Source organism: Ictalurus furcatus, chromosome 26 (assembly GCF_023375685.1).
Source record: "Ictalurus furcatus strain D&B chromosome 26, Billie_1.0, whole genome shotgun sequence".
NCBI lineage: Eukaryota > Metazoa > Chordata > Actinopteri > Siluriformes > Ictaluridae > Ictalurus > Ictalurus furcatus.
The window spans coordinates 1,964,048-1,979,518 of record NC_071280.1 but is presented as its reverse complement, the minus strand read 5'-3'; the positions used below and the strand labels follow the sequence as shown (position 1 = coordinate 1,979,518).

At 41.1% G+C, this 15,471-nt stretch overlaps 1 protein-coding gene across 3 annotated transcripts; it reads right to left on the bottom strand.

Moving 5' to 3' along the window:
• Positions 1-5,575: 5,575 nt before the first annotated feature.
• ube2f (ubiquitin-conjugating enzyme E2F (putative)) lies at positions 5,576-15,009 on the bottom strand. Of its 3 annotated transcripts, none has more exons than XM_053615337.1 (10): positions 14,761-15,009; positions 12,350-12,492; positions 10,561-10,590; positions 7,793-7,858; positions 7,490-7,557; positions 7,283-7,353; positions 7,008-7,065; positions 6,692-6,724; positions 6,419-6,481; positions 5,576-6,290 (listed from the first exon to the last, which is right to left on the bottom strand). In XM_053615337.1, exons 2-10 carry the CDS (start codon positions 12,465-12,467, stop codon positions 6,240-6,242), a joined length of 558 nt encoding a protein of 185 aa, XP_053471312.1. In that variant the 5' UTR covers positions 12,468-12,492; positions 14,761-15,009; the 3' UTR covers positions 5,576-6,239. The 3 variants fall into 3 exon arrangements, with proteins under 3 accessions (XP_053471312.1, XP_053471310.1, XP_053471311.1); XM_053615335.1 differs by lacking the exon at positions 14,761-15,009 and adding an exon at positions 13,658-14,637; XM_053615336.1 differs by lacking the exons at positions 10,561-10,590; positions 14,761-15,009 and adding an exon at positions 13,658-14,637.
• Positions 15,010-15,471: the final 462 nt, after the last annotated feature.

Below are 15,471 nucleotides of genomic sequence, written 5' to 3'. Positions count from 1 at the left end.
CTGTGGTATTTCCTTAAAAAAATTAAAAATTAAAAAATTAAAAATAAACTAATTAAAAAATTTTAATGGCGACATTCAGAGCTCTAAAACTCGAACTGCATCACACATAATTAATTAATTAATTAATTAATTAATGTTTTGCACCTGCACACTTTGCTCACGCGACATGTTAAAAACTTCTGCATGAAATGAAACAGCGCGAGGCGTGCGCGAGGCGTCCTGAAGTAATCAGGGATGTACCGATCCGACACCGAGAGGACCGAGTCGATACTGTACTGTCCTAAACACGCTACTACAACACAGTGCCGCACCAGCACGAGACACTGACGTACTGTTTTGACGCCTGATAAAAGCGCAGAGCGCGCGGTGAAAAGCACGAGCCTCGTGTCACAAATAACAAACCAATCAATTAAATATCAATAATTAATTCAAAGGAGTCGTTTGATTTGCATTTGGATTGTCAGATTGTGAATCTTTCACGGTAACCGGAAGTCCATGCAAACTTCATAAATGTGCAAATAAAACAGCGCTTAAAGGCGCGCGCGTGTGCCTGTGTTACCTGTGTGCGCGGCGCTCGCGCGGAGGGAGAAGAGCGCGAGGAGCAGGAAGCAGCGCGGCAAGAGCGCGAGCTCCATCTGGACATCCATCCTCTCCGTCCGCTTACATGGTCCCTCTAATCCCGGGTTCAGTCCGCTCCCACTCCGCCTCTCCCTCCTTCTCTTTCCTCCGTTCTTTTCTGTTTGTTTTTGCTTCTTCACTTCTGTCTAAACTCGCTGTTTAGACAAACAAACAAACAAATAAACAAAAAAAAAAAACCTCTCACACACACAGAGACAAACCGAAAACACCGAGCCGTTTCTTCTCCAGAGTGCGGAGCTGCGCGCGCGGACCATCACATCATCATCATCACCATCATCATCACCACCACCACCACCACCACCATCATCATCATCATCATCATCGCTCTCCACCGAACTCAGCACCGCTTTAACCCCGCCCACACACTACCGGGATTGGACACAAGGGGCGGGTTCAAACCGCGGTACAAGCATAAACCACGCCCAAACTACATACTTTCATTAATTCATTAGTTTTTTATATATTTGTTGTTGGTGGTGGGTTTTGTTTGGGGGTGTTTTGATGTTGGATTCTTTGCTTAGTTTTTTTTGTTGTTGTTGTGTTTTGTTTTGAGTAAATATGGCTTTGATTTGTTTGTTTCCATGTGACATGATTCTAATTTTAGATCTCTGACTGTCATCTGATACTCATTTTTAACCCACACCCATTTTAAAAAATAGATCAATTAGGACATCGCAACACTGTTTGTTTGTTTGTTTGTTGTGATACAATTCCGATGTTAGATTTCTGATACCAGCTCTACCACACACTCTCTGCTGCTTGTTTGGTTGGTTGTTTTTTTTAAAACATATATTAAGAAAAACCATGGCATTGTTTATTTCTTTGTTTGTTTGTATATTTGTTTGCTTGTTTGTTTGTTTTTACATTCAATAATACAGTTGTGACTTTAGAGCTCTGAATATTATCTGATACCATTTTAAAATTATATATAAAATAGAAGTTGCCGGTACATTATCAGTTTATTTGTTTGTTTGTTTGTTACAATTCCAATTTTAGAGCTGTGATTATATATTATACTATCACCTGGTTCTGCTGGGTGTTGTTGTTGTTGTTGTTATTGTTCTTGTTGTTGATGATGATATTCTCCCAAGTTTAGGCATTATTTCTCAGTTTGTTTGTTTGTTTGTTTGTTTTTATGTGACATGATTTTAGGATTAGGACATACTATAACATTATATATTTGCTTGTTTGTTTGTTTGTTTGTTTGTGTTTGTTTGCACTTGGTATGATTTCAAACTCAGAACTCAGCTGGCTCTGCCTTTCTTGTTTGTTTGCTTGTTGTTGTTTTTTTTTAAATAAAAATTGGGAAATACTATGGCATTATTTCTTTATTGTGTGTTTTGTTTGTTTGTTTGTATGAGATACAATCTGATCCCAACACTCAGTTGACTCTGACTGGGGAGAGAGGGTTGTTTGTTTACTTTTTGTTTTTAATAAGTTAGGAAATATCATGGCATTATTTTTAACTCTTTTTATTTATTGTATTATTACTTGTGTATTATCTGATTGATTGATTTACATTTGATATAATTCCGATTTTAGAGTTCGGATTTTAAAGTCAGATACACAATCAGCACTCAGGTCATGCGTTCTTTGGCTTTATTTATTTATTTGTTTGTTTGTTTGTTTGTTTAGATTAGAGACAATTCAGATTTTAGAGTTTTGAGTATCATCCAATACCAGTATTCAGCTTTTTTTTTAAGTCATTAGAAGTACCATGGCTTTCTTTGGCCTTATTTATTTATTTGTTTGTTTATTTGTTTGTTTACATTTGATACAAATCAGACCCTGGAGCTTTTAATACCATCCAAATACGCAGATACTGATCAAACATGCCGCTTTTTGTTTGTTTGTTTGTTTGTTTGTGTTTATTCTTTAAGGAAATACGATGACAGCATTTATTTACTTATTTATATTTTTATTTATATTTATTCATCCAGAAATTAAAGCGCTGTATATCATTCCACACCAGGTTTTATTTTTTATTTTTTATTTTTTTTTATTTTTTTGATTTAGGAAATATAATGGCATTATATATTTGTTTGTTTGTAATTGTATTTTTTTTTCCTTTTAATAATTTCTAATAGTTCTTTTTTGTTCTTGCATTATCGTTATATTAAATGATCCACAATAAAATCAGCTGAAAGTTTCCACACTGCAGTCAGTTTCTGGATAAATCTACACGGTCCATTTTCTTTGACTCGTTTAAATCTCCTGTATGGATGTTAATCAGTTTATTTACTTAATTCATTAATCGTTATTCTGGAATAATTTATTTAAAATAATAAATAAATAAGTAACTGTAGTCTTCTAGAGAAATGAGGATTATTGGATTATTGTTGGAGGTGACTGCAGTAAAATAATGCAGCACTGACTGCTGTCTGGAGGATATGGATTCATTTCTAAGTGAACAGCGCCATCTAGTGTGTGTGAGTTAACTCTCTCAATCTCTTCATCTCTCTTGCTCTCTCCACCCCACTTCTCTGTCTGTATCTCTCATCGTTCTCCTCGACCCAGTTCGCTCCATCTCTTTCTCCATCAGTCTAGCTCTCCACCCAACTTCTCAATCTATCTCTCTATAGTCTCTCTATAATCTCTCTATAATCTCTCTATAATCTCTCTCCCCCTACACCACTCCTCTCTCATCTGTCTCTCGATCTCTCTCTCTCTCTCCAGTGCACTTCTCCCTCTCTCTGTCTCTCCATCTGTCTGGGGTCACTTCTCTCTCTGGTATCTCTCTCCACCAATCCTTTACCTTCTCTTTCTCGGTCACTCGCTCTTTCTACTCCTCATTCTTCAGACAGTTCTCTCTTCATCTCTTAAATCGCTCAATCTCTCCACCTCACTTCTCTCACTCCCTCTTTCTCTGTATCTCTCACTCACTCTCTCTCCATCCTTACCTCAGTTCTATCTGCATCAGTCTCATCACCCCAGCTCTCTCCATCTCTCCAACCCACTTCACTCTCTCACTCTTTCCCTGTCAGTCCCTGTTTCTTTATCTCTCTCTCATCTCTCTATCTTCTACTCTATCTCTCTAAATCTCTCTCCCTCACGCTTTCTCTCCATGTCTCTACCCAGCTCCATCTCTATATATTTCTCTCTCTTTCGATCTCTCGCTCAGTCTCTCTCTATCTTTCTATCTCTCTCACTCTCTCCATCCCTCTCTCTATCTCTCAATCGCTCTCTCCAACTCCATCTGTCTCTCTATCTCTCTCAATCTCTCTCTCTCTATATCTCTCTCCATCGCTCTATCCATCTCCAGCTCTATATCTCTCTCTCTCTATCTCTCTTTCTATCTCTCGCTCACTCTATCTTTCTCTCTCTCCATCTATCTATGGCTCTCTCCATCTCTCTCTACCTACCTCCATCTCTAACTATCTCTCTCTATTTCTCCATCTCTCCCTCTATCCAACTCCATATCTGTCTCTCTCCATCTCTCTTTCTATCTCATTTTCTCATCTATCGCTCTCTGTCCAACTCCATCTGTCTCTCTCTATCTCTCCATCTCTCTCTCTCTCCATCTCTCTCTCCATCTCCATCTCTCTCTAGCTATCTCTCCCTCACTCTCTCCATCTCTCTATCCATCTCCATCTCTATATATCTTTCACTCACTCTCTATCTTTCCATCTCTTTCTCTCTCTCCATCTCACTTTCTCTCTCCATCTTTCTCTCTCCATCTCTCTCGCTATCTCTCTATCACTCTCTCTCTCTCCCTCTCTCCATCTCTATATATCTCTATCTTTCACTCACTCTCTATCTTTCTCTCTCTCTCCATCTCTCTTTCTCTCTCTCCATCTCGTTTTCTATCTCCATCTCTCTCCCTCGCTCTCTCCATCTCCATATATCTCTCTCTCCATCTCTCTCTCTCCATCTCCATCTCTCTCTCGCTATCTCTCCCTCACTCTCTCCATCTCTCTATCCATCTCCATCTCTATATATCTCTCTTTCACTCACTCTCTATCTTTCCATCTCTTTCTCTCTCTCCATCTCACTTTCTCTCTCCATCTTTCTCTCTCCATCTCTCTCGCTATCTCTCTATCACTCTCTCTCTCTCCATCTCCATATATCTCTATCTTTCACTCACTCTCTATCTTTCTCTCTCTCTCTCCATCTCTCTTTCTCTCTCTCCATCTCGTTTTCTATCTCCATCTCTCTCCCTCGCTCTCTCCATCTCCATATATCTCTCTCTTTCACTCACTCACTATCTTTCTCTCTCTCCATCTCTCTCTAGCTTTCCATCTCTCTTTCTCTCTCTCCATCTCACTTTCTCTCTCCATCTTTCTCTCTCCATCTCTCTCACTATCTCTCTATCACTCTCTCTCCCTCTCTCCATCTCCATATATCTCTATCTTTCACTCACTCTCTATCTTTCTCTCTCTCTCCATCTCTCTTTCTCTCTCTCCATCTCGTTTTCTATCTCCATCTCTCTCCCTCGCTCTCTCCATCTCCATATATCTCTCTTTCACTCACTCACTATCTTTCTCTCTCTCCATCTCTCTCCATCTCCATCTCTCTCGCTATCTCTCCATCTCTCTATCGCTCTCTCCCCATCTCTCTTTCTCTCTCCATCTCTCTCGCTATCTCTCCATCTCTCTATCGCTCTCTCTCTCCATCTCTCTTTCCATCTCCTTATCTCTCTCTTACACTCACTCTAGCTTTCTCTCTCTCTCCATCTCTCCCTATCTCTCCATCTCTCTCCATCGTTCTCTCTCTCTCTCCATCGTTCTCTCTCTCTCTCTCTCTCTCTCAGTATACATACACATCCAACAGGGTCCAGTAATGATACTTAATAATACCCAACACTCAGGAATACACTATTTGAAAGCGAGATAAAGACTTTTGTATAACTGTATAATTTTTTTTGGTGGAACAGAATTCATTCTAAATTGAGAAGAAAAGAAATTGTGTTAGTTTTTGAAGAATGACCAAAATAAAATCAAATTTAAAACCCCCACAGATCCTGAATCTGACAGGAATAAAATACACGTGGCGGAGTTGAAATAGTCTCTTTACTCAAGGCAGAGGGATCTGGGAACTGGGGATCGTGGCTTTATTTATCATGCACAGATCAAGCAAAGTGTAGACTCCAGACTTGGTGTAGCATACTGTATGTTTCCTTGTAAAAATTAGCATCAGTCGTGGAAATTACTGCTGGACGTCAGTAATGACATAAAATAACGAGGAAGAAAGAAATGGGCGCGTGCGGGCTGTTATTAGTAGCGCGAGATCACGTGAGGGAACACAGAGCGCTTATCTTTTTACAATCGGCTTGAACCATTTTATTATCATCATCATTATCACCACCACCATCATATTTTTTCTTCTCTTTTCGTGAGCTGTGGATGACGCAGAACCAGCAGTGGCAGCGATTGTGGGCTTCCGCAAATCAGCCCTGAGCGATAATTTAAAAAGGAAAAAAAGGAATCCCAAATACCCTCCCACATCAACCACCCCCACCCCCACCCCTCAGTTCATGCTGAAGATTCGAGATCCACGGAATCCTTCGCTCGTCTTCCCGTTGTGTAAATGCTGCGGGATTTTTCAGCTCGGCGGGTCTCGGGGCGTAACCGTGAGCGGCGGCGCGTACGGCGTACGGTGCATCATCTTGCATAGCTCTTGATGAAGTCCTGCACTTTGCACCTGAAGTCGTCCTGGAAGAGAAACATCGGTTACAAGAAAGGCGACGTTGAAACCCTGAAACTGAGGTCATGCTAGCGTTAGCTCTCTCGCGTTGTTAGACGCGTCAATAACCGCGTGTCTAAGCGTCCGAGCCGTTCACCTTGTCCCGTAAATGGTGCTCCGCAGCATCTATGTTCAGTGGATCGTCAAAGTTCAGAAGATCCTGTGTGGGGGGGGGGGGGAAAGAAAGAAGGAACGTTTCATTTGGGAATCCATTTTGTTCGTTGTTTTCTGGTCCAAAGAAGCTACATGATACGCTGAAGAGCTCGTTCATGAAGCTTCCGGACTAGCCGCTAGTTTACAGGCCTGGCAAAAAAAGCTTCAGTACACATACACACTACACTACACATGAACAAAAGGGGGTGACACTTACAGTAAACAGCGAATTCAATCCCCATACCACATCCTACAGGAGAAAAGCGTTACACGTTAGCGCACACTCGTCATGCTAACGAGAAAGCCTGAACTGTTCATTCATTCCGATGACATCGGAAAATTTTAAGTTACAGCGTCACCTCGGACTCGCGCTGGAAACGTCTAGAAACATCTCCTTACAAAAACCTTCGCCGTTATTATAATGACTGGTCTTGGTCTTTTGCAATGTTATGCGCTACGTAGCATGATAATTTGGTCTGACTCTACGTCGGAGGCGTAAATTAGAAAAGAAAGCATGTTCGGGAGTGCCGTACCTTTAACGTGCGCGTCGGAGCCCACCCCGTGCCGTCGATCGAATGTTCGCGCAGTAAGCTACAACAGAAATGATTGGCTCACTTTAGTCACAACTACACATTGAGCTAGGCAGTTTCTTGAGGATGATCCTGAGATCACCGTCATCTAACGACACTAACCTGCGTTTAGACGACAGTAGATAATCACAAATACATTCGGAAATAACATAGGAATAATAAATAACTAGAAAATGATGAGACGCATACGAAGCAAGCAATAAAATAAATAACGTTACCTCAGACAGATCTCCCCCGTCTCGGCAATGTTTGGGTGCCATATTCTCGTCAAGCACTTAACTTTAGGAGGCTGCGTTGTTTAAAAACAGACAAATAAATACAAAAATAATAATTTGACAACGTATTCTTGAATGAGAGGAAATGATTTGCATAACCACTTAGAGCAGCTTCTAAAAGTCAGAATGCGTGCATCCACAGGTACTTACCACCATGTTATAGGCTTCAGGAACATCTATTTCAAATTGAAACTTTCCTCCCTGATAATATCCTTCATCTGTGGGGAAAACCCACAAATAAAGCGCTTATTTTTATACCTTAAACCCGCCTGACGCCATTCAAAAAGGATAATACAGCTCAAACTCGTCGACTTCCATTCACTGCTTAATTTAGGCAATTCCGAAGCTAAAGTTATTTCCGTCCAAGTCCTGCAGGACAAATGCTAACGATGCTAGAGGAATCCAGAAGGGTTCAATTAGCATTAAAAAAAAAAAACATTTAGTCACATTTACCTGGAGAAATGGTGAGCTGAAAGTGATGGAGCTTGTTCACATCAGGAAACAGGACCTTACAGCTATCTACAGCAAGAATAAGACTTTATTTTAGCATCGTATGGAGTAAGGATGTACGTTTTAATGTATAACAAACGCTGCCCAAAAAGAAAAAAAAAACAAATACAAAGAATGAGCCCTGCTTTGAAAAATCTGGAGGAAAATGGCTTCTCTACATTGTTTTCATAAACCCCCAAAAGCGAAGAACTGTTTTCAAACCAAGCAATTAGACCTTTGCACCGCTGCAGTGTTGTCCGACGTGTAATCTCAAACTACCGACAGAAAATAAAAGGGTTGTAAGTGCAGCTAGACTTCCAGAGGAAAGACACTGTGCTCGCAAGGAGCTGAAAGTGATGGAGAAGAAAAAAAAAAAAAGGTAGAGGAAGAGAGAGAAAAAGAAGAAAGAAAAAAAAAGTGACCTTGTGGCAAGGTCCAAAAACGACAAAGGAGAGAGAAAATAGAACAGTGGGAGAGAAAGAAAGAAAGAGTCCCAGAGCTGGAACTGAGGGTGAGACCTTACAGGTATCCATCTAAGCTACCTTACATGTATTGTGTATCTTGCCTTTAAATTCTTTGTAGCTGTTGAGATAGAGCCATGTACTGGTCCATTTGGACAACAATGTGGTGGTGAGATGCATCAATTACCAAGGCAGCGCAAAGTCGAACGGCACTCGCTGCCTTGGGACCACCAAGGGACAGGAGGCATGTGGAGCCCCAATGTGTGTTAAGAACAAATCAACCGGCTGGAACCCAAGGCAGTCTACCTAGCCCTGAAATTCCTCATATGAGTTCTGAGACATTGCCACATACTACTCCATTCAGACAACGCAGGCAAGGTAAAAGTGGGCCTCTCTGCCAACACCAAATAGACTCACTGTGGTTCTGGGTGGAGCTGAAAAGTACACTAGATCAGGACAGACTACCCTACCACAGACCTTACTGTACCGTGTATGCATTTACATTTACGGCATTTGGCAGACGCCTTATCCAGAGTGACTTACATTTATCTCATTTATAGAACTGAGCAATTGAGGGTTAAGGGCCTTGCCCAAGGGCCCAACAGTGGTAGCTTGGCAGTCTTGGGGCTTGAACTTCTGACCTCCTGATCAGTAACCCAGAGCCTTGAACCACTGAGCCACCACTGCCTTATCCACTGATTTTGCAAACACTGGACAGAATTCAGCAATTAAGCCACAGTCTTGCTTCTGGCACCAAATTAGCCAGTCAGACCCTGGTTTCTAGGCTTTATTCTGCTCCGACTTGTGGGCTCAAACCTTGGCAACTTCCTCACCAAATAGATCTGTTGTCCCAAATGGATGAAATGATTCAGTACCCTCGATCAAGTCACCTGCACCTGTAGGTCTTTCCACTCAGAGCAAAGTCCAGGTTGAGGACTGTAAACTGCTCCACAAATGGTTTTCACCCCATCATTTGGATCCAGTGCACTGCCCAGTTACTAGAGCACTAGCCTTCCTACAGGGTCTGCTAGACAGCCCAAATCAACACTAAAAACCTTTGCGGTGGCCATTGCAGCACATCATGGCACCGTAGATAGTGTCTCAATGTGGGGCTTGTAAGCCTATCGCAACCTTCCTAGAGGGAGCAAAACACCTTCGTCTGCCACTCCCGGGGATCATCCCCTTTGTGCTCGACTTTCTTAAGGCTTCTCCTTTTGAGCCCGTGCAGGATGTTGAACTGAACAAGTGTCTCTGACGGCTTCTCAGTTAGCCAAGACCTCGGAAAAAAGACTGAACGAACTGCAAGCCCTGGCAATAAGCTCATCTTATATGCATTGGTGACCAGATGACTCAAGCATGAGCTTGTGGTTGAACCCTGGGTTTCATCCAAAGGTCATATCACCTTCTTTAAACCAATTGGTTGTCCTTGCAGTGTTCTATCAAGCTAAACCTGCAGCATTATTTCCAGTATACACCCTATGGTATTAGTGGACCAGGGGGAAGACCTGAGGATCTCCCCTGTCTAAACAGAGGTTGGCCCACTAGGTGATGGACATCAATTCCATGGCCTACAACCCCAACTATGGCCTTCCCCTTACCAAAGAGTGTCTCCTTCTCGTGGGCATTATGCTCCAAGAAGTCTAAGCTGTTTTCACCAGGCTGTCATCACGCACCTTCTCCAGGTTCTACAAGTTTAACACCACAAGGCTCAGTGGTGTAAGTTTGGCAGGCATCTCAGAACACCCTTCCAAGTGGATTCGTTCCTCATAACATTGTGGAATACCTCATCTTGGTGATATTCACCACACCTGGCCATTAGAAGGGGTGGACTAGAGTGTTAGTTTCGCATGTACCTCTTGTTCTCTGGAAACCGCTGGATAACCACCCATTGGAAGCAGCACCAGAGGAACTTGACCAGAAGGTTTCAGGTAAAGATGGTTGTATGGCAACAGTACTTATACCAAATACTACGGTCATTTTGAGACTTTGTTGGAAGGTGATATTTATAATTAGCAAGCTGTAGTTTACCTGCTTTGTGACTAATGTGTGTGAAGCACTCCTGGGTATTTGAAGTTATTCCAACCCTTGCATTGTGAGATTAGTCGTGTCTTTCTCCGTTCTTCATTTGTTTTTGTTCAACTACTGAAAAACTCTCACCGTGTCGCTGTCGGCTAGACATGCAACCCGTATTTCGCCTCGTTTGTAAATCACTTTGCAGAAAAGCGCCTGGCAAATGAATAAATATAAATGTAAATGAATGGGTTTACTCACTAGGAAGATTTGCCTCAAGGTCTGCAACTTCTGCACACAGAAATAAAAGCGGAGAGAATCAATTTCAGTCATGTGCAACAAACAGATTCCTGTTCAAATGGGTTTTTTTTTTTTTTTTTACAAGCTTCTGGGTAAATACAGATGATCTTCACAGTCAAACAACGAGAAGCTTGAATTAAACACCACTTAGCAGAACTGCGTTATACGAGACGCTTGTAAAGATCCCGAGTAAATTGAACAATTTTCGGCCACGCTGAGTGCGGTGGGAGTTACTGGTAAGTAACTGGTAATGTTATTAAGGCATCTGCTCATCTTTAAATAGAGCTCCTTTCCTAGCCACCACATGATACACATGCACTATAACTCAGGCTGACAGAGCTACAGTGGATCCAAAAAGTCTACACACACCTGTGTGTAAAATGGCAGGTTTTTGTGATATTAAAAAATAAATAAATAAATAAATAAATGAAACCTACATAAATCATGTCAGAACCTTCGCTCCCTTTATTGTAAAATTTGATCTTATTAATTAAAGTAAAGAACAACAAGGATCATTTTAACCACAAATAAAGTTCCTATAGGATTCTCCTGACATCCACAAAGAGCTTACAAAGCAAGTACGGGATCTCATTGAAAAATATCAACCAGGAGAGGGTTACAAAAAAATATCGACAAGTGGAGAAAATATGGCACACGACAGTGAGACTACTGAGAACAGGACATCCCTTTGAAATTGATGAGAAGATCAGGAGAAAACTGGTCAGGGAGACTGCTGAGAGGCCTACAGCAACAATAATAGCAGCAATCTCCCGAATTCTTCATATCTCTGGGGGTAGGTGGGGCAAGGCGGAAGCCTTTTTTAAACAAGCAAACAAACAAATAAATAAATAAATAAATAAATAAATATTCATCCAACCTCCCAAAACCATGTGGAATAATGTGTTATGATCTGATGAGACCAAAGTAGAACTTTTTGGCCATAATACCAAAACATATGTTTGGAACAAAAATTTTTTTTTTTTTTTTTTTTTTTTAGAAATAACCCAAAAGAACACCGTCCCCATGGTGAAGCACAGTGGTGGCAGCATCATGCTTGGGGCTATTTTTCTTCAGCTGGAACTGGGGCTTTAATCAGGGTGGAGGGAATAATGAAGAGCTCTAAATACCTTCTACTGTCTCGTCTTCTGCTAAAACACTTAAGATGAAGAGGAATTTCACCTTCCCCCTTCCCTTTCTTTCTTCCTTCCTTCTTCTTTTCTCTTTCTATCTTTATTAAGTTCCTCTCATTCCTCATTTTTCTCTTTCTTTCCTTTATTTCATCATTTCCCTTCTTTCCTTCCTTTTCCCTACGTTCTTTCTGCTTTGTTTTTCTCCTTCATATTTTATTACCATACCCCCCCCCCATTTCCCCTTCTTTTTTCTTTCTTTGTTGTTGTCAGTCTTCCAATTTCCTTTTCACCCCTTTCTTCCTTCCTTTCTCTTTCTTTCCAGCTCTTAAACCAAGGTGATCGTTCCAGGCAGACTCCGAGGCGAGCTTAGACACTAATGAGGTTAGGCCTCATAACGGTGAAATATTGTTTGGAGTCGATCATAAAAAGAGTCGATTCACTGCCTCACTGACTCCAAACACCGAAATACCAAGAGCCGACCTTAAAGCTTCGGAGTCGATTTCCAAGCACTGAAAATGGTTCACCTCACGCACAAAGTGAATTGAACATCCGAGTGGTTCGGTTTGCGAGACAGAGACTGGAATTTATTTCGAATTTGACAGGAACCAGTCAGACAGTACCTTTAATAAGAAGTCGGTCTCGTATGGACACTCTGTGTGGGGCGTCGCTGGAGCCGGACGCCGTTCCACTCGCTCGCACGCCCTCCTCCTTCTTCAGCTTACTCGCCAGCGTCAGCATCGCTGACTCTCTCTCACACACACACCTGCACAGAGAGGATTTAAACACACTGTGACACCAGGAGTGATGAGAACGTGATTCTCTCTCTCACACACACACGCACACACACAGGTGAAAGTAAATTTAACACAATGATAATTGTTGCATTATTATTATTATTATTATTATTATTATGGGCCAAGCACTGTGTGGTGGCTGTCATTACAAGCATGACCTGAGGATATCTGCGCAGTTTCAGCGCAGTGCCACCTAGTGGTCACGAGATATGAAAAACGCGTTATTTTGCTCATCATTTCACAACAGTTTGACGAAAAATCACGAGACTTCTCTCGTTAGATTCGGTACGGCATACCGAGTCAAACAGTACACATTTTTCCCTAGGCGGCCATTTTGAATTTTGTGGGAAAAATGCTATATTTTATGAACGCATTGGCGTATCGTTATGAAACTCGGTATGCATCATCAGCACTGTTACTTCCCAGGGGAGAAGGGCTCTTGGTCACTTGTTAAGTTTTCTTTCCGCTCATTACTTGCCTTGTTTCTACCCCTCTGACCCTAGACAGCGGACGCATGTAACAGGCACCATGCCCTGAAGCTACTCAAGAAGTTTCGAGACAGAGATTCCGTAAGTCATGCCGAGAACAACAATACCGATTACGCCACAGACGATCGAACTTGCCGTCCGCCATTTTGAATTTCGTTGAAAACCTTCGTTTTAGGACTCCTCCTAGACCGTTGGCCCGATTTTCACCAAATTCGATTCGGATCATCTTCAGGCCATGCCAGCCAAAAGTTATCAAAAGCTTTTTAATAGACCAAACCGTTCTCATTGTAACGCGTCAACAATAATGACGGCATGATGCCAAACTGAATCTGAGGCTGTATCTCTGCAACACTTCAGCATATTCACAACAAACTTTGTGTGTGGCATCGACACCCCACCCTGACCAGACCACACCGTTTTGGTGACAGCGCCACCTATTAGTCAAACATAAGCAATTAAATCATATACAACACTAGGTTGTATTTATGACTCATCAACCATTTTGCTTAAAATCATAAACAAATGTCTAAAATTGCTCTTTTTTTTCCCTGCCATGCTTGTTTAGCTCATTCGTGCTTGGCCCCTTAATTGCTGCTTGCAGCTATATTTATTATTATCATTATTATCATTATTACTAGTGTAGTACTTTCTTTTCTCCTTCATTTCTTTCTTCTGAAGCTCTTTCTTTTTCTCTTCCTTTCTTCTTTAGCTCTTTCTTGAATCTTTTTCTCTTTTCTGTCCTCCTCATTCTTCCCTTTTTCTCTTTCTTCTGCAGTGCTTTCTTTTCTCCTTCATTTCTCTTTCTTCTACTTCCTTTTTTGTTTTTCGGTCTTCCTCTTTCTTCCTTCCTTCTTTCCATCCATCCATCCATCCATCCATCCCCCCCCCCCCCATTTCTCTTTCTCCTTTTACTCTCTCTCTCTCTCTTCTGTAACATTTTTATTTTCTCTTTCCTTCCTTCTGTCTTCGTCTTACTTCCATAATTCTTTCTTTCCTTATTTAGTCCCCCCCCCCATATTAAAATCTTTCTCTCTCTCTCTCTCTCTCTCCTTCTTTGGTTATCTTTCTTACTTCATTCCTATTTCATTTTTCTGTCTTCCTCTTTCTTCTTTCCTTCCATCCATCTTTTTTCCACATTTCTCTTTCTTCCTTTTACTCTCTCACTCTTCTGTAACATTTTTCTTTTCTCTTTCCTTCCTTCCATAATTCTTTCTTTCCTTATTTACTTCTTTCTTTTCCTTCCTTAAAATCTCTCTCTCTCTCTCAATGATCTTGCTGTAATCTGTTCTTTCCCTGATCTTCCTTCTTTGGTTTTCTTCCTTTCTTAATTCCTCATTTCTTTCCTTTCTCTGTATTTCATTCTTTCCTCGTTTCTCTTTCTTTTTCTTCAGGAAAAACCCCCTGAGCTTTCCACTTTAATTAGTGCATGATTAAGAAAATGATTAAGACACTGGTGTGACTCTGGTCTACATGAACAGAGTGATGAGAGACAGCGTTTCTGTAAGCCTTATCTTTAAATGTTAAACAGACATGTTGACAGTTTGACAGGTCGCACCGCTCAGTTTAGCTCAAACAGCTTCACCGGTTAGCTTAGCTTTCCCAAGAGGACGAATTTTATTCACTCGGGTTCCTCAAAATTAACCCACAATAGAACTCCAACCGTATTTATCACTAAAAATGAAGAAAAACACGCTATAACACACCATAACAAGAGTGTTCTCGAGCTGTTAGCTCTCAGCGCTAACTTACCTTAGCTACCTGCTGCTAGTGTCGGAAACAGAGAGGGGAAAGTGTCCGTGTTACACCATAATTCAGCCCGCAAAAAAATTAAACCAACGCTTTTACAAAGTTACCATGATAACAATAATGACGCTTTTGAAATGCTCTTATTACTACTAATAAATGCAGGGGGGAAAACGAAGCTTTAACTTCGCAAAACACCTCCGGCAGATGTTAATAGCGGAAGCGGTGCACTAACAATACCACCTCCGACTGGAAACATGCAGAACTATAGTTAGTTCCGGTTCTGTTTTCGATCCAACAAAACACGATATATGTGTTGAGATATTTATTAAACGAATTTTTTTTTTTGAAACATTCAAAGAATTCGTTTATTCATAAATCAAACAAAGAAACGTTTAATAAGCGATATCTTTATTAAAATGCACGTTTAGAATAATTCCAGCTGTGATAGATGACTTAAACAGCAGATGGCAGTATGGGACTCTGAAAGCGCTTCCAAAATGGCGGCATATTTCCCACATTCAAACACGACTTGTTTAATTTGTATTTAAAAAAAAATCCTCACAGGTCTTTAACCTTAATCCTCAAATGTTACGGTTCCTTCCTTTCTTTCTTTCTTTCTTTCTTTCTTTCTATCTATCTGTCTTTCTTTCTTTGATGATTTTATCTTTCTTTCATTCCTTATTATTTATTTATTTATTTTCCCATGCTTTCTGT

Coding starts and splice junctions, on each gene's coding strand:
- ube2f (XM_053615335.1), bottom strand. Junction 7,354..7,489: donor CTGAAGCCTATAACATGGTG/GTAAGTACCTGT, acceptor TAAACAACGCAG/CCTCCTAAAGTTAAGTGCTT. Junction 6,291..6,418: donor AGCACCATTTACGGGACAAG/GTGAACGGCTCG, acceptor TTTCTCTTCCAG/GACGACTTCAGGTGCAAAGT.